At 43.6% G+C, this 21,944-nt stretch overlaps 2 protein-coding genes across 7 annotated transcripts in view; one reads left to right on the forward strand and one right to left on the reverse strand.

Moving 5' to 3' along the window:
• The window catches only part of cdk5rap2 (CDK5 regulatory subunit associated protein 2), a 34,160-nt gene extending 32,585 nt beyond the window's left edge, over positions 1–1,575 (forward strand). For all 5 annotated transcript variants that reach the window (XM_086096109.1, XM_086096106.1, XM_086096108.1 and 2 more), the window contains one exon: positions 385–1,575. In XM_086096109.1, coding sequence (XP_085952235.1) covers positions 385–443 — 59 coding nt within the window. In that variant the 3' untranslated portion in view covers positions 444–1,575. The remainder of the gene's footprint in view (positions 1–384) is intronic.
• The window catches only part of nup188 (nucleoporin 188), a 23,896-nt gene continuing 2,803 nt past the window's right edge, over positions 852–21,944 (reverse strand). Inside the window, exons 7-43 of one of the 2 annotated variants that reach the window (XM_086096111.1) lie at positions 21,941–21,944; positions 21,734–21,853; positions 21,429–21,640; positions 20,354–20,468; positions 20,072–20,272; positions 19,914–19,994; positions 19,337–19,429; positions 19,126–19,245; positions 17,883–18,009; positions 17,647–17,805; positions 17,449–17,575; positions 16,465–16,552; positions 16,315–16,391; positions 16,127–16,241; positions 15,942–16,062; positions 15,778–15,844; positions 14,802–14,927; positions 14,475–14,715; positions 12,689–12,895; positions 12,419–12,585; positions 12,268–12,337; positions 12,133–12,200; positions 11,346–11,544; positions 11,185–11,262; positions 11,021–11,106; positions 6,325–6,470; positions 5,452–5,621; positions 5,166–5,366; positions 4,968–5,060; positions 4,500–4,652; positions 4,263–4,400; positions 3,624–3,698; positions 3,121–3,351; positions 2,284–2,415; positions 2,125–2,198; positions 1,917–2,046; positions 852–1,235 (exon numbers count right to left, since the gene is read on the reverse strand). The exon at positions 21,941–21,944 is cut by the window's right edge and continues 89 nt beyond it. In XM_086096111.1, the coding sequence (XP_085952237.1) occupies positions 1,074–1,235; positions 1,917–2,046; positions 2,125–2,198; positions 2,284–2,415; positions 3,121–3,351; positions 3,624–3,698; positions 4,263–4,400; positions 4,500–4,652; positions 4,968–5,060; positions 5,166–5,366; positions 5,452–5,621; positions 6,325–6,470; positions 11,021–11,106; positions 11,185–11,262; positions 11,346–11,544; positions 12,133–12,200; positions 12,268–12,337; positions 12,419–12,585; positions 12,689–12,895; positions 14,475–14,715; positions 14,802–14,927; positions 15,778–15,844; positions 15,942–16,062; positions 16,127–16,241; positions 16,315–16,391; positions 16,465–16,552; positions 17,449–17,575; positions 17,647–17,805; positions 17,883–18,009; positions 19,126–19,245; positions 19,337–19,429; positions 19,914–19,994; positions 20,072–20,272; positions 20,354–20,468; positions 21,429–21,640; positions 21,734–21,853; positions 21,941–21,944 (4,774 nt within the window). In that variant the 3' untranslated portion in view covers positions 852–1,073. Of the gene's footprint in view, positions 1,236–1,916; positions 2,047–2,124; positions 2,199–2,283; positions 2,416–3,120; positions 3,352–3,623; positions 3,699–4,262; positions 4,401–4,499; positions 4,653–4,967; positions 5,061–5,165; positions 5,367–5,451; positions 5,622–6,324; positions 6,471–11,020; positions 11,107–11,184; positions 11,263–11,345; positions 11,545–12,132; positions 12,201–12,267; positions 12,338–12,418; positions 12,589–12,688; positions 12,896–14,474; positions 14,716–14,801; positions 14,928–15,777; positions 15,845–15,941; positions 16,063–16,126; positions 16,242–16,314; positions 16,392–16,464; positions 16,553–17,448; positions 17,576–17,646; positions 17,806–17,882; positions 18,010–19,125; positions 19,246–19,336; positions 19,430–19,913; positions 19,995–20,071; positions 20,273–20,353; positions 20,469–21,428; positions 21,641–21,733; positions 21,854–21,940 lie in introns of both variants that reach the window. The other variant, XM_086096110.1, reaches the window with a different exon arrangement.

Here is a 21,944-nt window from a genome sequence, read left to right on the forward strand (position 1 = left end):
ATTTTAACCCGCTAAAATTATAATTTGGCGTTATTTTTGTGTAGAAAAAACAGATTTTTTTTTTCTTTGAATAATGCCCCTTTTTCTACTCAAAATACTTTTTTCATCTCAAAAGGGGAGTTTTTCTTTTTACCGGTAACAGCTTTATTCTTTGTCTCAAGCCAAATTCAACCCAAAACCAATTTTTTGTCTTTTTTTTCTTCTTAGAAAAATCCAACTATTTCTCACCAGATTTAGCACAAAAAGAAGAAATAGCTGCTGACATTTGAAGGCATGCTTTCCCATCTCCAAAATGTTGAGCGTTCAGGCGTGGCGTAACTCTGCATGTTTATTTTTGTCCTGTATATGTTGTTGGTCCGTGATCACGCGTGTTTTGTCTTTCAGGAGGTGCCTGTAAATGGCCAATAGGGGGCGTCGAAGTGTACTCGTCAGACGAGCCGTGACCGGGCTTCCTGTTCATGCTACAGCGGGGGTGCCCGAGTCCGGTCCTCGGGAACCCCTATCCAGCCCGTTTTCCACGTTTCCCTCCTCCAACACGGCTGACTCAAATGATCAGTTCATCAGCAAGCATTGCAGGTGCGTTGGTGGAGGGAGCCATGGAAAAGGGGCAGGACAGCGGCTCACGAGCGGCTCTGGAAGACCAGGGTTCTTCTACCTCTGGCCGAAATGAAGCCTTTAGTTTTCTACTCAATTGCACAAAAGTGGCTTTTCAGCCCTTTAGGTACTGCTGTTGTATGTTTTCTTTTAAATGTGTACATAGTCATCTTTTCTTCTCCTTTGTATAATGCATGTATAAGATGATGGACATGTATATTTTGTATGATTTACTTTATTTAGCCAGTTGGGTTGAATGCAGTAAAAAAAAAAGGAGTTTGAAACATTTCTTTATTAGCTTTTAGGTACTTTTTTTTTTTTTTTTGCAGGAGTAACATCACTGAAAACTGTAAAACATCCAAAGTGGCACTTGGAGCTTGTCAAATGTCGCGACCTATAAAACTAGGCCTGGTAGAAAAACAAATGCGATGTTGCCTTTTTGGGCAGCTTTGAAATCAACGGTGTTTGCGCACGCGCGTTCATCGCTGCACGAGTCGCACGAAGGCCTGCACCAGCTGGATGATCGGCTCCTGGCTCTCGTGGGCCGCCTTGGAGCCCGAGCCCGGTGTGGGCGGCTTGACCTGCGGAGACGACGGCGAGCCGCGGCGGAAGTGGCGCGACAGGCTGGACAGGAGAGTGCTCTGGAAACAACAAAACAGACAAATCAAACATTTATAAAAAAAATAATAATAATAATAAAAAAAGGGAAAACTAGGGGTGTCAAAATTAGTGCATTAATTGAACGTTTTTTTTTTAACACCACTGCGCGATTAATGACCGCCCCTTACTTGGAAATCCTGTACCGGGGGAATTCCAGTTGCAACGCAGCAGACACGCCCATGTCAACATTTTGCAGTAATCAATTTCATAATAATGCATATATTTGTGGAGACTGAAGTCAAATTGTATTTTACAATTTAAAAAATTTGCAGAATTCTACAAGTTACTTGATGTTAAAGATGAGATAGTTGTAATTGTGAACCAATGTCTTACAAATGAAATTATGCCATCTAGTGGCAGGATTTGACCTCAACACAAATCAATATCACACTTTTTTCTTTTTAACATGAACTCAATTTTAAGAATTATGAAATTACTTTATCAATGACGATAATAGTTATATTTTTAAAAAAATCCACTTATATGTTAACGAGTATGAAAAATATGTTTTTTGTCAATTTAGAACGGATATCAAATGTGCTATTAATTGTGAGTTAACTACAGAAGTCACGCAATTAATTGCGATCGCATGACACGCCTCCTAAAAATGCTGTTGTCGCGATTCTGATTCCAATCGGGATTTTGCCGAAACGCGGCCTCACCAGCTCGGAGCTGAGCTCCTGCTTGAGCCTCTGCTTGTCTCGCGGCGAGACGGCGGCGTCTTTGAGGCAGCGCAGCGCCTGCGAGACCAACACGTAGAAGCAGTTCTCCATGGCGAACATCAGCAAGGACCTGAAAAGAGCAACCAGACGTCAAGACGCATGTTCAGGGACGCCACTGGGACGGCGTCCGCACGCGCTCGCTTCTCACTTGAAAGCTCGGATCTCCTCGTCGGAGGCGAGAGAAACGATGCTGAGCGAGGCCGCCTCCTTCTTCTTCTCCATCTGACGCAAAGCAAAGCAAAGCAAGTGGTCAAAAGTCACGCGGGCGCACGTTCGAGAGCGTTTCCTCGCGCGTGCGGGGCGGTACCTCGGTGAGCATGCTGAGCGCCACGTTGACGGTGGCGAGCAGCGTCCCGAAGGACGGAGACACGTCGGGGTCGAAGGCCGGCGCCGTGAAGCTCAGCGCGAACAGCGTCCGGTACGACGACAGGTCCATGCACTGAAAATTGTTTGGGGGGGGGGGGCTTTTGTTGGGGTCTTTTTGACACTTGACAAATAAACACATATTCGGGCTGCGCAATATATCGGAGGAAAATATCCAGATGGCCAAATTGGATTTCAAGTTTCTGATGGAATTGTATGCTTTCGTCTGAATTGGGCCAGTCAGCCACTAACTCAAATGCAAGTAACCCAATAATGGCGCAAAAATGGGCCGATCCACCATTTTTTATGACCCAACATTCTGGGGTTGTTTTACACACAATGACCCCATTTTTTGGACCCAAGTAAAGGATCTGAACAATATTTATCAGTTGTTTTACACTTCTTGACTCAAAGTTGGGTCAAATCGGCACAAGTAGCGGGTCGGTCCATTTTTACCCATAGTTGGGTCATTTTTGACCCAACTGTTTTTTTAGAGTGATGTGATCCCACACTTTAAAAAAAAGTTGGGTATAAAAATGTTTTAATTCCTTCATTCGATAATAAAAATGTCATTTCTTTAGGTACCGGTACATGCTAAATATCACAATAATATCGCATGATCTTCCAATAATCGTGCAGCCCTAACCGATATATTTAAAAAGAATAATAATTTTTTACAAAAACGAAAAATTTTCAAAAAAAAGAAAACGTAATAAATCGGTTCTGGCAAATAACGAAAGCGAATTGAATCTCCAAAACAATTTTTTTTTTCCCACCGTACCTGATCCAGTAATATTTGGCAGCAGTCGGGCGTGAAATGTTGCAGGCTGGCCAGCGTCTTGCTGAGGATCTTCAGCAGAGCGCATTGCACGGCCAGCACCGCCTTTTGCTCGACTTCGTCGCGCTCGCATCGACCCGACGCCCCGGACGGCGGCGCTTCCTTGGAGGGCGTCGCCGGGGGCCGCTGCGGCCTGGCGAGGGGCCCGGGGGGCAACGACTCGCCATTTTTAGCCTGAAGGAGGAACATTTGGATTGGAAACAGCTTTATTGTTTTTCTCCGGCAAAATTCAACCCAAAAACACGAACGCTCCAGAAACACTTTTTGTCATTTTTTTCTGGAAAATCCACATATTTTTTTTTTTCCCACGAGCTGCCAAGCTACTTGTTGTTTTGAAGTGAGTCAAGATTGCTGGCGTGACGGGCCTTTTTCATCACAGGCTGAACGAAAGTGAAAAAGTGCTGCTGCGGGAAGCGCAGCAGATGAAGCGAGCGTGCGATGCGGACCTGCAGGTGGTGATGCAGCATCTTCTTGCTGTGCAGCAGGTACGAGCACGTCTGACACAGGTGGCAGAGATTCACCTGAAAGCACATTCAACACAGTGACCGTGACGACGGCTACGTTAGCTTCTCGTGCTAGCTTGTCAACTTGTAAACAAAAGTGTGTTTTTTTCGCTTGTACCATATCTTCTTCATTTGGTGGTTCGCATTGTGAAGGTCACAGTTCACCGAGGTTCGAGAGTTAACGAAAACCCGTGAAGTAAAATTGACAAACTTTTAAGGAAAAACGCTTAAAAAAACATCTTGTTTTTTGTTTCCGACTTCATTTGATTTGGTGTTGTTTGAGAATTGCAATTGACTTTATTTTGCAATACTTGGTGACTTTTTTTTTTATTATTATTGTGCAGTTGACAAATATTCTTAATACAAAAAAAGACCAAAAAATAATAAACCAAACTAAAAAAGCATTTCTGTTAAAAAAAAAAAAAACAACAACTAATTTGCTCTAAAAATTAATTCAATCTAACTGAATTGGGAAATTTAACAAAATAAAGGACAAAGCGGTGGCTTCATCCTCCTCGACGCCTCGTGTGGCGTTCGGCCACGCCCGGCCACGCTTGGCCACGCCCACGCGGCTCGACTTACCTGCACGTCGTGCAGCAGCTTGGGCAGGTGGAAGTGCCACTCTTGCGAGAAGCTGGAAAGCTGCAGCAGGAAGCCGACGGTGTGCTCGGCCTCGTCCAGACACGCCAGGCTCTGCACGCTGCGCACGGCGTTCAGACACTGAGCGGGAGGAGGAGGCGGCGGCGGCGGCGGCAAAGGAAGTCAGCGCTGGCGTGACCCCGCTTTGGAGAGGTCGAGCGGCGACGCCGACGTGCGTACCTGCAGGATGCGCTCCTGGTGCACGCCCACAAAGTCCAGCGCTTGGTTGACGAAGTCGTAGCGCAGCGTCTTCAGCAGGCTCTCCATCAAGGACACGCACAAGCGGTACACGCCGGGCCAGCACGCGCACTCCTGAGACTTGCGGCTCAACGTCTGCGCGGGCGACCGCGGCGAGAGGAAACAGCAGCGACAAAAGTGTGACCTTTACTTTGACCGTCTCACGAGCCCGTTCCGATTTTTTGGGGTCTGTGATTCGATTTCCGATTCTAAATGATTTCTGTTTCAATTTGGAGATGAGCAAAGAATCGTCATGATACGCTTCAGACTGGCTGGCTAATGCTAATTAGCGCGCTACTTGCGGACGAAGTGGCCAAATCGGGTACAACGTGAACAGCGAGACGGTATCGGATAATTTACATCAAATGGATTTCGTGACATTTCAAATGGATTCTGAATCGGAATCACGACCTGTGACGCTCCGTTGTCGAAGACCTCGTAGATGCCGAGGAGAGGAAGACATATGGTTTGGATGACTCCTGCTCCCGCCACAGCTGCTGCCCCCTGGAGGCGGGAGGAACAAATCACGCAAGATTTCACACTTCAAACTCATCGCCATTTTTTGTTCAAATGTGTATTATTATATTTCGGTGGTTTCGGGGTCCCGACCTGCGGCGTGCGCGCCAACGTGAGCAGCAGGTGCAACGCGGCCTCTGTGAAGTAGAGGTTCTGCTTGGACCGCAGACTGAGCTCCATGGCGCCGAGCACCGACGGCAGCAGCGGAACCTTCCGCATCACGGCCACCCAGTGCTCGCCGTCTTCGTCGGTGCGACACAGCTCCTTGGCCAGGTGCAGCGCCAGCACGCACACCTGGAGGGACGTAACGGGCGCGCGTGGGAAAACTTGGCCCGAGGAAGGACGCGCCGGACGCCGCCGGCCGCCGCCGCCGACTCACCCCGTCCCGCTGGTCTTTGCGAGGTCCGCGGGGGCAGTCCGTCTCCATGCTGTCGTCGTCGTCGGGAGGCTGGGCCGAGCGCTGCGCGTGGCGCGTGCTGTCCATCAGCGACGACGCTTCGTCCTTCACCGTCTCGCACACGCTCGCCAGCAGCTGCGACACGTCGCCGCCTGAGACACATTTCCACATGGACGGCCTTTCTCAGGAATTTGAAGAAATGTTTTTTTTAGGGATACGTTTACTGTGTTAAAGTCTTCGGGGGGGGGGGGGGGGTATATCTAGAGTAAAATAACTAATGTTAAACTATTACGTAACAAAAGTTTCAGAGTAAAGATAGGCCTTTTTTTTTTTTTGGGACGATACCAATGCCGATTAGTCGTCAAGGAGGCCGATAACTGATATTTGGAGCCAATATTCATATTCCCCCCAAAAAATAGGGTCGTGGGGGGGATATTGGCATCAAAACAAATTTAAAATACAAATAACAATTAGAGCTGTCAAAATTAATGGATTAATTGACAAGTAATTGATTATCAAATTACTATTTTCATAATCGAGTAATCGTTTTTTAAATGAAAAGATTCGATGATAGACATCCTTTGAATTGTCGAACAAAATGTTCAGGTTTCAGTACGTCTTAAGAAGAGATGTAAACTTTCAAACAAAGTTTATCGGCGGTCCGATTCTTTTATGATATTCGTCAAAATGCCCAATATCGGCGTCATCAGAGTTCTCGGGTCAGCAGCAAGTTGACTGAAAATTGAAATAAATAGTTTCCTGAAGGTAACGGTTTGAAATTCATCTGTTAACTGATGATAATCATCAGCTCTTAAGTGAAGTCAATTCGGTAAAAATGGAAATCAAAAAAGCTACCGTTGATTCCTTGGATTTGCAGCACGGAGATGAGCGCCGACAGGATTTTGGCTTTGGTCCTCTCCATCATCTGCTGGTCGGCTTGCAGGACGCACTCCAGCATGAGCGAGAGCGGCGGCAGGATGTCGGGAGCGGTCGCCACCACGCTGCACACAACAAACGAGAGCCTTTCAAGGGGACGTGATGGAAAGCCGACTTTTACCACAACTGTTTAAAATAAAATGTGTGAAATTCAACCGGCAAGTCAATATTTAGCTATCGCCAATAGAAACGTGGACAAGATAGCAGGCCAGGGTTTTTCCTGTGTACAAAATTCAGAGGCGGCCACCTCCAGCCTGAGCCACTGATATCGCTCAACACGGCGCTCCAGCTGAGTTGATTGAGCTCGGCAGCAACGCGTTTAACTGCAGGGATTGGCACCGATACCTGGTATCGGTAGTCACCCATCATGGTAAGGATGATACCACCTCTGCCTCATTTTGAGCCAGGAAAAACCCTGCACGCTATTTTTCTAAATTTTCTTTGAGGGATTTTTGTTATTTGTGGCAGTTTTGGTCCCTTACAAGGTTACAAATAATTTGAATATTTGGAGTAACAAAATAATATACAAAAAAATAAATGCTTTGAGTAGTGCTGTCACTATTGAATATTTTTAGAATCGATTAATCTAGTTTTAAACCCTAATTTGGAACCCTAGCCCTGGTTTGAAACCCTAATTTGAAACCTTAGCCCTAGTTTGAAACCCTAATATGAGACCCTAGCCCTAGTTTTAAACCCTAATTTGGAACCCTAACCCTAGTTTGAAACCCTAATTTGAAACCCTAACCCTAGTTTGAAACCTTAATTTGAAACCCTAAGCCTAGTTTGAAACCCTAATTTGGAACCCTAACCCTAGTTTGAAACCCTAGTTTGAAACCCTAACCCTAGTTTGAAACCCTAACCCTAGTTTGAAACCCTAATTTGGAACCCTAACCCTAGTTTGAAACCCTAATTTGAAACCCTAACCCTAGTTTGAAACCCTAATTTGGAACCCTAACCCTAGTTTTAAACCCTAATTTGGAACCCTAACCCTAGTTTTAAACCCTAATTTGGAACCCTAACCCTAGTTTTAAACCCTAATTTGGAACCCTAACCCTAGTTTGAAACCCTAATTTGAAACCCTAACCTTAGTTTTAAACCCTAATTTGGAACCCTAACCCTAGTTTGAAACCCTAATTTGGAACCCTAACCCTAGTTTGAAACCCTAATTTGAAACCATAACCCTAGTTTGAAACCCTAATTTGGAACCCTAACCCTAGTTTGAAACCCTAACCCTGGGTTTAAACCCTAATATGAAACCCTAATCCTAGTTTAAAACCCTAATTTGAAACCCTAACCCTAGTTTTAAACCCTAATATAGAACCCTAACCCTAGTTTTAAACCCTAATTTGAAACCCTAGTCCTAGTTTGAAACCCTAATTTGAAACCCTAACCCAAGTTTAAAACCCTAATTTGAAACCCTAACCCTAGTTTTAAACCCTAGTTTGAAACCCTAACCCTAGTTTGAAACCCTAATTTAAAACCCTAACCCTAGTTTTAAACCCTAACCCTAGTTTGAAACCCTAATTCGGAATCCTAACCCTAGTTTTAAACCCTAATTCGGAATCCTAACCCTAGTTTTAAACCCTAATTCGGAACCCTAACCCTAGTTTGAAACCCTAATTTGGAACCCTAACCCTAGTTTTAAACCCTAACCCTAGTTTTAAACCCTAATTTGAAACCCTAACCCTAGTTTTAAACCCTAACCCTAGTTTGAAACCCTAATTCGGAATCCTAACCCTAGTTTTAAACCCTAATTCGGAATCCTAACCCTAGTTTTAAACCCTAATTCGGAACCCTAACCCTAGTTTGAAACCCTAATTTGGAACCCTAACCCTAGTTTTAAACCCTAACCCTAGTTTTAAACCCTAATTTGAAACCCTAACCCTAGTTTTAAACCCTAACCCTAGTTTGAAACCCTAACCCTAGTTTTAAACCCTAATTTGAAACCCTAACCCTAGTTTTAAACCCTAATATAGAGCCCTAACCCTAGTTTAAAACCCTAATTTGAAACCCTAGCCCTAGTTTAAAACCCTAATTTGAAACCCTAACCCTAGTTTGAAACCCTAATTTGAAACCCTAACCCTAGTTTGAAACCCTAATTTGAAACCCTAACCCTAGTTAGAAACCCTAATTTGAAACCCTAACCCTAGTTTGAAACCCTAACCCTAGTTTTAAACCCTAATTTGAAACCCTAACCCTAATTTTAAACCCTAATTTGGAACCCTAACCCTAGTTTGAAACCCTAATTTATAACCCTAACCCTAGTTTTAAACCCTAACCCTAGTTTTAAACCCTAATTTGGAACCCTAACCCTAGTTTTAAACCCTAATTTGAAACCCTAACCCTAGTTTTAAACCCTAATATAGAACCCTAACCCTAGTTTAAAACCCTAATTTGAAACCCTAGCCCTAGTTTAAAACCCTAATTTGAAACCCTAGCCCTAGTTTGAAACCCTAATTTGAAACCCTAACCCTAGTTTGAAACCCTAATTTGAAACCCTAACCCTAGTTTTAAACCCTAACCCTAGTTTGAAACCCTAACCCTAGTTTTAAACCCTAACCCTAGTTTGAAACCCTAATTTTAAACCCTAACCCTAGTTTTAAACCCTAATTCGGAACCCTAACCCTAGTTTGAAACCCTAATTTGGAACCCTAACCCTAGTTTTAAACCCTAATTTGGAACCCTAACCCTAGTTTTAAACCCTAATTTGAAACCCTAACCCTAGTTTTAAACCCTAATTTGAAACCCTAACCCTAGTTTTAAACCCTAATTTGAAACCCTAACCCTAGTTTTAAACCCTAATATAGAACCCTAACCCTAGTTTAAAACCCTAATTTGAAACCCTAGCCCTAGTTTGAAACCCTAATTTGAAACCCTAACCCTAGTTTGAAACCCTAATTTGAAACCCTAACCCTAGTTTGAAACCCTAATTTGAAACCCTAACCCTAGTTAGAAACCCTAATTTGAAACCCTAGCCCTAGTTTGAAACCCTAATTTGAAACCCTAACCTTAGTTTGACACCCTAATTTGAAACCCTAACCCTAGTTTTAAACCCTTATTACGAACCCTAACCCTAGTTTTAAACCCTAATATAGAACCCTAACCCTAGTTTAAAACCCTAATTTGAAACCCTAGCCCTAGTTTGAAACCCTAATTTGAAACCCTAACCCTAGTTTGAAACCCTAGTTTGAAACCCTAATTTGAAACCCTAACCCTAGTTTTAAACCCTAATTTGAAACCCTAACCCTAGTTTTAAACCCTAATTTGAAACCCTAACCCTAGTTTTAAACCCTAATTTGAAACCCTAACCCTAGTTTTAAACCCTAATTTGGAACCCTAACCCTAGTTTTAAACCCTAATTTGAAACCCTAACCCTAGTTTGAAACCCTAACCCTAGTTTGAAACCCTAACCCTAGTTTGAAACCTTAATCCTAGTTTGAAACCCTAACCCTAGTTTGAAACCCTAATTTGAAACCCTAACCCTAGTTTTAAACCCTAATTCGGAACCCTAACCCTAGTTTGAAACCCTAATTTGAAACCCTAACCCTAGTTTTAAACCCTAACCCTAGTTTTAAACCCTAATTCGGAACCCTAACCCTAGTTTGAAACCCTAATTTGAAACCCTAACCCTAGTTTTAAACCCTAATATAGAGCCCTAACCCTAGTTTAAAACCCTAATTTGAAACCCTAGCCCTAGTTTGAAACCCTAACCCTAGTTTGAAACCCTAATCCTAGTTAGAAACCCTAATTTGAAACCCTAACCCTAGTTTGAAACCCTAACCCTAGTTTTAAACCCTAATTTGAAACCCTAACCCTAGTTTTAAACCCTAATTTGGAACCCTAACCCTAGTTTGAAACCCTAATTTATAACCCTAACCCTAGTTTTAAACCCTAACCCTAGTTTTAAACCCTAATTTGGAACCCTAACCCTAGTTTTAAAACCTAATTTGAAACCCTAACCCTAGTTTTAAACCCTAATATAGAACCCTAACCCTAGTTTAAAACCCTAATTTGAAACCCTAGCCCTAGTTTGAAACATTTATTTGAAACCTTAGCCTTAGTTTAAAACCCTAATTTTGAACCCTAGCTCTAGTTTGTTACCTTAATATGAAACTGATTAATTGACTAAGTGCATTCATTTGAATTTTTGCATTAAAGTGTATTACAAAAGCATTTTTCCCTGATTACTGTTAATACTGTCTTTAGTGATTGGTGTTTATTTTGTACTTTTTATTCGTAAAGTGAATAGTGATTTAAAAAAAAAAGGGGGGGGGGCCCCCGCGTTGATGTTGTACCATGTTACTGGTTTGGCAAATGTTTTATTTTGATTTAACACAGATGATAATCAGTCTTCTTAATGAAGGACTACAGAAATCAGTGAACAATTAATGTTGATATGCTGAGGATTTGGACTATTTTTTTTTTAAATGGCTCCAAACAATTAATCAATTAATTTTGACAGCTCTAAGAGAAAACAAAAATTAATTTGAAACTACAACTTAGGTTAATAAACTTAATTGATAAGTCAAGACAAAATAAAAAGTAACTATAATGGAAAAAGCTAACTTCCCGTTCCCACACAACATCCATTTCTGTTTTTCTCCCCTTTTCGTACCTTCTCCACTGCTTGAGGAGCACAAGGAGCAGCGTGGCCGTCATGGAGCCCAGGCGGAGGCACGCTACGGACGTGGGCGTGGTCAGCTGCCCGACAAAGAAGGCGGGGTTTAACCAGAGCGAGCCGAGCGGCGAGGGGGGGGGGCCGCGACACTCGGGACTCACCGCGGCTTTGGTGGCGTCCAGCACGTCCATGATTAGCTTCAGCTTGGTCTGGTTGTCCGTCAGATGCATCACGTCAGACTGGAGAAAAACAACAACAACAACATTAAGGAGCTTGAAGCAAGAACTTAGTCGAGTGCTTTAGCGCGCGCGCGCACACGTACGTGACTGGTGGCGAGGATGAGCAGCATCCGCCAGGCCAGGATCAGCATGTGCGACAGATCGGGGAAGTAGCACACGCCCTCGTCCTCCATGGCCGCCACGTGGCACACCAGCGACTTGACGTACTGGGACCAGTACTCGTAGCGCCGCGCGTTGGCGAACTTCTGCAGGCCGTCCTTCAGAGGCTGCTCCAGGGAGCCGCTGCGGCACACGCATTCGCACCGGCGCAATTGACACGTGAGAGATCAGGTGTGTGTGTGCGTAGCGGAACATTATCGAAAGCCCTCACTTGCATAAAAAGGTTGAAAAAAATCAAATAGTCAATATTGAATCGATTTTACTTTTTGAGCCCAATGTCTATCAAATATCTCTTTTCCCCCCATAAATTCTTAAGAGAATAAAATTTTTAAGGCAGATTTTTTTGTTGTTGTATCTTACGAGGGCCCGACCGATATGCATTATTTAAGGCCGATTTTTTTTTTTGGATTACCAATTCATTAAAAATATATATAATGCATAAAATTTAAACAATAAGAAAGTGAAATAAGAATAGAATAAACTAAAAAAAAAATTTAAGTGAGTACAGAAGAAAGTTGCGATGGAATGCTATTAAAATAATTAGTTTTTCACACATTGGGAAGGATCTCCATTCATATAACAACTTTATAGTTTTGTGTTCAACTAAAGGAGTTTCACACCAAGCAAGTACATTTGTGAGTAATAGAATACAAGATCATCTTGGATGAAATCTTTCACAATGTTAAGCAAATGATTGATTTATTAACTTACCTGTGTACATAAAAGATCTCCAGGCCGACGATTTTCATGACAAAGGCGCACGTTTCCAGAACGCAAGGCTGCGAGAATTAAATGAGTCTCAAATTCCATTTACTGATGATTGTTTGAAAAGTAAAATAGGCGTACCTCCGTCGTGTCTGAAGGGGGCGCCAGTTTGCCAAACAGGGGAGTGGTTAAATTCTCCCAAAACCGCTCTCTGTGATGAAAAACCAAACAAAAAAAGGGATTGTGCAATTTGTCACCTTGGTGGAGGCGCATGAGGCGACGTGTTTTTTACTTGGCGCGTAGGACGGAGATGGCGCTGTCCCGGCGGTCCTGCCACAGCGCCAGCAGGAAGGCCAGGGCGGCGCGGTGGAGCAGCGGGGGGCACCAGTATTTGTCCTGCTGCTTGGAGTCGATCAGGTCCAGCACCACGTGCAGGCAACTCCACTCGCCCAGCAGGAACTGCTGCGCAAAAAAAACGGGGCTTTCGGGGTTAAAAATGCCGAGGGTCCGAATGCCTGAATAGCTCGACGGGTTGGGGAACCCCGGCGCAACGTCCGCCGACCTTGGAGCCCTCGTTGCCGTCTTTGACCTCCAGGTTGAGGAAGAGCTCGATGAGGCCCGGCTGCGTTTCCACGGCGACGGTCAGGAACTCCAGGATCATCACCTTGATCCTCATGTCCTCCGTCTTGCTCTGCAGGCGCGTGAGGAAGGCGTCGCGGATGGCGGCCGCGTCGCTGCCCAGGCAGGCGTAGACGGACATGGGGGCCACCTGCGCGCACCAGGTCATTAGATTACGTCTAACTTTGTCCAAGGCATATTGCATCGAAGCAGAAGTGCGAAGGCGCCGTCTACATAAATGTTACCTTGAGTGTCTATTTGCAGAGGAGGCATGCCCAGGCTATGACTAAGCGTATGAGAAATGGACTATAATAGCGATACAGTATGATAGTTGCAGTGTGAAGGAATGGGCGCAAATTAGCCAAAATCTACAGGGCTTAAAGTTTAAAAAAAAAAAAATCCCGAGCCGGAACTTTTTCCGGGGAGCAGCGGTGCCGATTCCTTGTTCGACCAACATCCAAACCATGGCAATTGGTTTCGTGGCCATGGATGGGCTGGCCATTTGGGAAGCTCATGAAATTCCCGATGGCCAGTCCTCCCCCAAGTGTCAGATCATCTTTTTCATTATCTGTTTATATTTTGTATAGCACTGCGGGTTGCAACCTCGTCTAGTGCTGCAGCTATCAAATATTTTAATATTTAGGTACCGTATTTTCACGTCTATAAGGCGCATATATAAAGGCGCATATTTATTTGATTATAATGGTTACCTTTAAAAAAAAAAAATATTCCACTCGCTGTCGACTGAGGAAGTAGATAACGACCAATCAGGGCTCTCCTGTTTTCTGGGTTTGGTCAGCAAACTGAGCCATGATTGGTCATTACCTACTTCCTCGGCACAAGTGATGTTCTCATCAATAACGCAAAAAATTTTTTTTTTTAAAGTATTACTGTAATTGTACAAGAAAAATAATGAAGTTATCAAATTCATTCTGGACAAAATAGTAACTTTTTACTGCTGAAAATGGCTCAATGAGTCAAGTATTACTTAAAAGGTTTTTTTTCTTTCGGTTTTCTTTATTTTTTCAATTTAAGGTTAGGTTTAGGGAGGAGGACCATTTTTGAAAAATTGCCACTTTTATGTCGTAAAAGTCATAAGATCCCGCGGCAGGGGAAACAAACCTCCTCGGGGGCAACCACCGCGGCACAACAGCGGCGCTTTTGGCGCATCAGATTCAGCGTGAGGGACCTTGAGTCGTAGTAGGGACAGCCATCATTTGGGAATAATGCGGACAAATGGAGCTGGTAACAGAGCCAAACGCAACTGCTCATGTGTGGGAATTCTTTGGATTTATTCATTATATTAGGTGAAAAAATTAGATGAAAACTGCAATATTATCGCTTATCGCAATAATTTTGGGGGCAATTTATCGGCAAGCTAAATTTCTTATCGCGACAGGCCGAGCTGGAATGACAAGATTTGGACCATTTTAAACAAAAAATGGCTCCGAACGATGACTCAATCATTTAAAAAATTCTTGATTAATTTGATAAGCAATTACTCGATTCGTTTTGACAGCTCTATTCTAGACGGTACATCTTTAGGCATGATTACAAATCTATATTATGTGATAAATGCCTCGAGAGGATCTAAATGAGTATTTCGATCTTGCGTATGATTGCGAGGATGCTCTGGAACGTAACCTGCGCAATGGACTCAAGTTCAGGATGCCGTGCGTCGAGGTGGTCACAAAATAAAATCAAATAAAAAAAAGATGCTGATGACTTACGGCGGCGAGGCGCTTGAGGAGCTGGATGGCGAGCCTGGGCAGCGCCGGGTCGTGCTTGTGGTAGACGTACTTGGCGAGCACCACCACCAGGTTGTTGCCGTGGCCGCCGTGCTGCGTCAAGGCCTGCTCCAGAGGCGACGTCGCGTCAGAGGGCGGCTTGAGGCGGATGGCGTTGTTGGTGACGGAGAAGGCCAGCTTGACCGTCTGGATCAGGACCTGACCCGGACCCTCGGAACCGCAGCTGAGCAAAGGCGACAGGAGACTCTGGTGAGTGGATTATTGTTTGAGGAGACAAAAAAAAAAACATGGCAAGGAGGAGTTGCGGACCTGCTGGGCTGAGCGGCCAGAACCACGTCGATCTTGTCCACGCCCACTCCCATGATGTTGACCACGGCCTGCCCGGCCTCCGTGTTGGCCAGGCTGTAGATGCATAGTGACTGCAGGGTGGGCATGCTGCAGAAAAGCATCATCACCACCTTTTAGTCCTTTTTTTTTTCTCTTCCCTACCTGGATGCATGCAGCAGCCAATCATATTGCGGGGGGGAGGGGGGGGCGGGGTCATAATGCAACTGCAGTACTTTGTATTAGCATGTTTACTCCAACCATAAATACTCGTTTATGGCAATGCTTGAGGAGCAAGGGGGTAAATATTGCAAATGATAGGGCTGGCTGCAACTGATGATTATTAGAACCATTGATTAATATGTCAATTATTTAGTTGATGAATCAATTAGTGGTCAAATTTTTTTTTCATCCTTTTGTTTAAAAACAGATTAAAAAAATTCACGTTGACTGTGCAGAAAGTGCACAAACAAATTAACGATGATTCACTTACTGGTTTGGTCTTGCAAATGTCTTGCTTTAAATCAGAATGAAGATATTCAGTCTGCTTTCATGGAGGACAACCGAAATTTGTTAGGCTCAAATTGGGCGTATTTACACAATTTTACATTAAACAAGGTCTGAAATGGATTAGCAAAAAAATATTATTATTTATATTTAAATTGTTATTATTTTTGAATGGTATTTTTCCACTTTTTATTGTACAATTTACACTTTATTAATTATATTTTTTATCCAGTTAAAATTAGTTTTTTCAACATTTAAAAAAAAAAAACTGTAGAGAAACTACATTTGTCGATATCAGAAATAAAAAATTGCCTGTATCGGGATAGAGCACCAGTCTCAATAAATTGATTGTTTGTAAACCAAGTCTGTTAAAAAAAAAGAAAACAAATCCAAGCATATCAAAACACCTCACAACAAGCTCATGCTTTCATGCTTTCATGCTTTCATGCCATACCTGCCCTGATCCTCCCCCTGCGGACTCAAGTTGAGGATGGCGTGGATGAGCTCCAAAATGAGACAACCTGCAGCAGCGCAGACGGCCAATGCCGGGAGATGACTTTCCACAACAAAAAAAGGGGGAACGAAAACGCGCCCCACGCTTAAAGCACGGCAGCTCACCGATGCGCTCTCGCACGCCGTAGGCGTTATAGCGCCACTTGTGGTAGGTGGGAAGCATCTCCTTCAGCACCAGCAGCACGCAGGGGATGAGTCCTTTGTTCTGAGTGCTGCCCAGCTGACCCTGAAGGCAGCGCCGAGTCCTATTGAGCGTTCGTGGGCACGTCGCAATAACAAGCGCGACTCACCTTGACCAGAGTGGTGAGCAACTTGAGGAAGGCCATGGTCACGGCGTACTCCCCTTTGGGCTGCTCAATCTGGACCAGCAGGTTGCCATAGTTACCCGCCTTCATGCCCTCCGCGCTGTAGGTTAAACAACAATTTCAAGAGCGGGACTGCTTGATGCTCGGGTCCGGGATAAGACATGTTAGGGCACCTGATGCACTGGGCCATGCTGCTCACAGGGTTGGCGGAGAACGGGAGGAAACCCGTGCGCTGCAGGCTGGACCACACCTGAAAAGACAAAAAGGTCCGAGTGAGGAGGGTGCGGAGACACGCGCAAGGCACTCGGCAGCGGCAGCGGCACCTTGCCGGGCATCCTGGCAGCCAGCACCGACAGGCAGTTGACGCACGAGGCGATCACGTCCACCGGAGGGTTGATGACGGATGTTAACCTGACAACAGGAGGAGACACATTCTAATGGTTGCTTCTTTAAAAAGACATTTTGGACAAAAAAAATGAGTGTTTTCACAAATAGTGCATTTATGGCAGAGGTTTTCATATGTGCAAATGCATTTTCTGATATATATTAAGTTATAAAAACACATAATAGAAAACAAAATAAAAAGGGCTATTTCTGAAACGTTTCCACAATAAAATTAACATTATGGCTTTATTGAAAAAAATATGACAGTCTTTGTTTAAAATGTTGGCATTTGTAGTGCTATTACCTTCCTCTGGTAACAAGACTTTTTTATGGTAATGTAATTGCGAAGCTAAACGTTCTCTAAAAACTAACAACAAATTATTCCATTCATTTTTGTGAAAAATGACAACTTTTCGTAGTCACATTACTTGCAACTTTATCCTGAATAAAATATTTATTTTCTCAAGTTTATTCTTGTATATACATCTCCTATTTTCTCTCTTAATTACATTACATCATTAAAAAAACATGTTTATTAAATTTAACAAAATAACTCATGAGTATGATTTAATCGTGTTCTTTTTTTCCATATAAGAATTATTCTTGTCAAATTACAAAAAAATTATTAAAAAATCCTAAAATGACGATTTCTACCAGAATAAAATTGCAATGTTTCTAATAAAATATTTGCCATTTCTTACGTAAATGATTTATTTTTGTTTATTCATAACATTGATTTTAGGGTCTACTACTAAACAACATCACCGGTATTTTGAAATTGAAATTGGGGTATAACACAAAAAAAAAGGACCATTACTTTTTATCTTGTGTGATGAGATTGTCTATGGCCCCCTTTTGAAGGAATACGACGCATAGAATTAAAAAAATAAAAAATAAAATGCAATTGTGTGTGCGAGTTTGACCTCTGCAGCAGCATGTAGATGCGCGAGGTGAGGGGCAGCAGACAGTCCGACACGGTCCAGTCGGTGCTGATGATCTTGTGCACCAGGTCCAGGATGGGCTTGACGCGAGCGCAGTGCGCTATTACGTCTGCACGTCATTGGTGGAAAGCGTGAGAGGGGGACACACAAGCCGCAAAAGACCGAAGAGATGCGATGTACCTGCGGTGGAGACGACGTGGAGCAGCATCTCCACCTCGCACGTGAACAGCGTCCACGAGCTGTACGAGTAGTCCCAGCGCACCACGTAGCCCTGCTCGCCGCCAATCATCACCTGGCCCAGAATGCCTTGCGGCATCCACAGGTTGGTCTGGCCCGTACCTGAATTCGAAGAACAAGTCTTGTTATCGTGTTCCACGTTAAACACAAAAAGAATCGAAAAATTCAAACGAACGAACCGAGCGGGTAGAGAAGTTTTGGCGTTTGTCTCTTCCACAGTGTCTCGTCCTCCTTGGCAATGATGTCATTGGGCTTATGTTTGTATGCTTGCGTGTAGAAGGACATCTTATCCAAAAAGTTGTAAACCTGTCACACAGGAAATAACAAAACAGCTTTTAGTATTCAACTCCACGCGTTTGCTTTTTCCACATCGCGAAAGAACTATTCCAAAATGGATTCAATAATTCCGCCGCTTCACTTCCCAAATTCACAGTTTAAAAATATATATAGGATTTTTGAAAATGTATTACAAATAAATCATGCAAATATTGCAAGTGCAACAATAGTAATGCTACTCAGCTTTTTGTTACATGAGCCATATTTGAAGAGGAGTTAAAATGTGCTTAAAATTGCAAATAGAAAATATAATTATTTTTTTTGGGCACTTTTGCAAGTCAATAAAACAAAAATGCCAATATCACATATACAGTCACCGCCTTTACTTTCTCGACCTTTGTCACAAACGTAATGTAAAATAACATTTCTTTTTTATTTCAAAACATCACTTGACAGCAAAATGAACCAATTAACAATTTTTAGATATGTTTAAGAATTAACAAGAAAAAAATAGTCTGTGCATAGTCCACATTTCGTTATATTACAGCTGTATTCTAAAATTAATATTTTTTAATTACCTCACCAGAGCAAATTACTTTTATTTCTTGAAAATTAACTCATCCACTCCCAGTCATTTTCACAGAAGCACTCCCCTTCACTCCCAGCTGTTTTACTGGATTTTGCCGCCCACAAAATATTGTGTTCTCTTACGATAAAACCATGGAACCTCCCAAAAGAAAGATTAGAGTCTCTTCTTTCATCAGAAAAAAAAGTATATTTCTATCAGTTTGCATTTTGCAGCAATTAGCATTAGAATATAACTAAGTTTGATCATTATTCACAAATCTATTTTGGAATTGTGAGTAACTTCCTTCCTGGCTTTTTTCAACATGGCCCTGATTGATCTATTTTGCTCTGCTGCCACCGGCTGGCCGTTTGTGTAATAACTACCATTTCTTCGACCGTTCTTTTCAGTTGAGAGGCTGCAACAAAGGCTTTGGGTCACTTAAAACATTTAAAATAGAACGTATTTATGCGTTTTTGGGAGCAAATGAGTTAGAAAGCAAAAGGTGTGCACACGTGCTGCATCTAAGGTCTACAAAATAACGGTCTTTTAATGACAAAATGCGGGTGTGAGCATTTTACCTTTTTAACAGTGGACTTGTTGGACAGGAGCGCGGTGAGGAGCTGCAAAAGTGGCGCAATCTTGTGCGGGAACACCCCGACAGCGCTGTCAAGGATCATTCCCAAACCCATGTTGGGCTTCTGTTACAGGGTTCCCACAAAAATGAGGCAAAAATTAAGCAATGATCCCCACAAGACCTTTTATTAGTAACGCGGGTCGGTCGGTGCTCACCATTTCCCAGAAGACTTCAGCCAGGCTGGGCGCGGAGAGGACCTCGCAGGCGGCATCGATCAGGTGGGGGCTCTGCGACCCAGCACTGCCGGCCTGGAGGGGGGGTCAAAAACATCAAAGTTACAAAGTGCATTTCATTTACAGAACTTTTCAGAGAGGACTCACAAAGTGCTTCACATAGTATGATCCTAACATCGATGTCAACTTTATGAGCCAACTTGTCTGGGGTCACAATTAATACTTCTTTTTGTCACATTTGTGAGTTATCCATCCATGAATTGTGGTCAAGCAATCACACAGTGCACTCATTTCTTTTGTACTGGCAGGAAAAGTCATTTGAAATACTTTCAGATTAAAGAATAGAGAGAGAAAAAAGATGGGCCCTGAGATTGACCCTTGAGGAACACCACAGAAAATGAAGACAGAAGAGCAATTTGATCAATTTGACAGCAGCCAGTTGTGCAGTCCCCGAGATTCCAACCCAATCCCTCAGCCCATGAGGAGGAGGAGGGTTGGGTTGATCAATGTCAAAAATCAAAAACGTAAGAAGGAAGATGTGTGAATCCAGCAGGCATACCTGCAGGCTTTCTTCTTCGAAAGACGTGATGACAAACGACAGGAGGCCGTAGATGCACATCTTGGCAGTGCTTGCTGTGCACTGCGACACAAATGTAAAACATTAAAATTGGAGCCAAAAAAAGCACGCAGATGACACCCAAGTTGACGCAGCTTTACATTGTTGCCGGAAATTCCCAAGCCTTTCAGCATGGCGGCAAGGTACTTGAAGACCTCCAGCTGCAAGGCGGTGCTGCCGATCCTGCGGACCACGGGGCTGGCCTCATCGGGTCTGAGCGTGTGCCGCAGCAGGACCCAGGCCAGCAGCACCGGCCCGTGGTGCGGGATGTCCCCAAAGGTCAACAGAAGCTGGTCCATCTCCTGAGAAGGAAGACAGAAACGCACGTTGAATGGCAGCCAATAAAACAGCCGGAGCACTAATTTTGGTGGCCATGATCCAACCTTGACAATGTCGGGCACGCCGGAGAACTGGTGCTGCTCCGTGCAGTCCTCCAGTGCACACTTGTGAAGGAAGTCCACGTCCATGCCCTCCACCAGGATGAGAGCGCTCAAGTAGCTGCATTGGACGGGGACGAAAACAAGACGCCGATGAGCTCAACACGGATTACCATATTTCGGACCATCACATCGTCTTTAATTGACAAGAATTTCGAGTAATCATTTGGAGCCATTTTTTTTCATTTAAAGTTGTCTAAATCCTCTCATTTCAGCATATCAACAGTCATTGTTTACTGATTTCTGTAGTCCTTCATGAAAAAAAGATGATCTTCTGTGTTTAATCAAAATAAGACATTTGCAAACGTCTGTTTATACTTCGGAAAACAATGACCGAATCCGTAACATAGTATAACATCAACCAACATTAATCATCCATCACTGATTAATTAACAGTAATCAGTGGAAAAAATGGTTTTGTAATACACTTTTAAGCTGCAATATGAAACTCCCGCCCCCCCAAAAAAATAACTTTACAATAAGCTTTTATTTATAACTGAAATGCCTTCTAATTAGTAGATTAACACCTTAGCTGTTCACAATGGGTACTCCTGCAAGCCCGTCCGGCCAATAGTTTTCAGACTGGATTTGGGTTCGAATTTCCCACCCCCTGTCTGCGGATGTGACGTAATGTAAAGAACGGTATGTGCAGTTTCATTTTTCGTCAGCAGTGGCAGTAGCGATTCGAAATGGAATATTTTACATTCAGAAGCTTTAATGCAAAAATTCAAATGAATCCAATTAGTCGATGAATCAATTGAAAAATCGCTAATCGATTCTAAAAATATTGGATAGTGACAGCACTCGATAAATTGAAATCTACAAGGCACCATGCTCAAAAAGAGCATTGCGCTAATAGCTCACAAAAAAAAAAAAAACACTTTTCATGTGGGATCACTATCACTTAGTGACAACCTGGGGGGGGGTTTGTATTTCAAGTGGTGATTATTTGCGGCGTGGCGTCAAATAAAGCTGAGGCCTCTAATGGAGGAAATGCGCAAATCAGCAAACAAATTCTTACCCGATGCGATCAACCAGCGCGTCCATGCTCTTGTCCACCAGGTGCCGATTGGTCTGCCGCAGACCGAAGCCTTGCTCCTTGAACATCTTGGTGAAGGCCAGCAAGTCGTCCGGGATCATCTCGAAGTAGGCGTAGTACAGGAAGATGATCTCCAGCAGCAGCGACTGCTCGCGCAGGCACTGCAGGAACCAGCGCGACACCTGCCGCTCCGTCTGTGGGGGGGGGGGGGCACACAAAATGTTTACCGCGCCATCTTTTTCACCACCTTGTCTCCATCGGCATCTGCGTGTGCGGCGGCGCATCACCATGAGGTTCCCGTGAGTTTCCCACGTGGGCACCTCGGCTTGGAAGAGGTTTTTGAACTGAGCCTGGTAGCTGCTCACCAGGTCCTTCTCCAGCTTGTTGATGCAATTGGAATACTCGGACTTGCCAGGGAGAAGAAAAGCCGTGTTACAAAACCAAACAAGGACCAAAGCGCCACAAATTTTGAGGGGGGGGGGGGTCCTTCTAACCCTG

This window comes from Leptonotus elevatus, chromosome 15 (genome assembly GCF_054856555.1).
Source record: "Leptonotus elevatus isolate MCC_2025b chromosome 15, RoL_Lele_1.0, whole genome shotgun sequence".
Classification (NCBI taxonomy): Eukaryota; Metazoa; Chordata; class Actinopteri; order Syngnathiformes; family Syngnathidae; genus Leptonotus; species Leptonotus elevatus.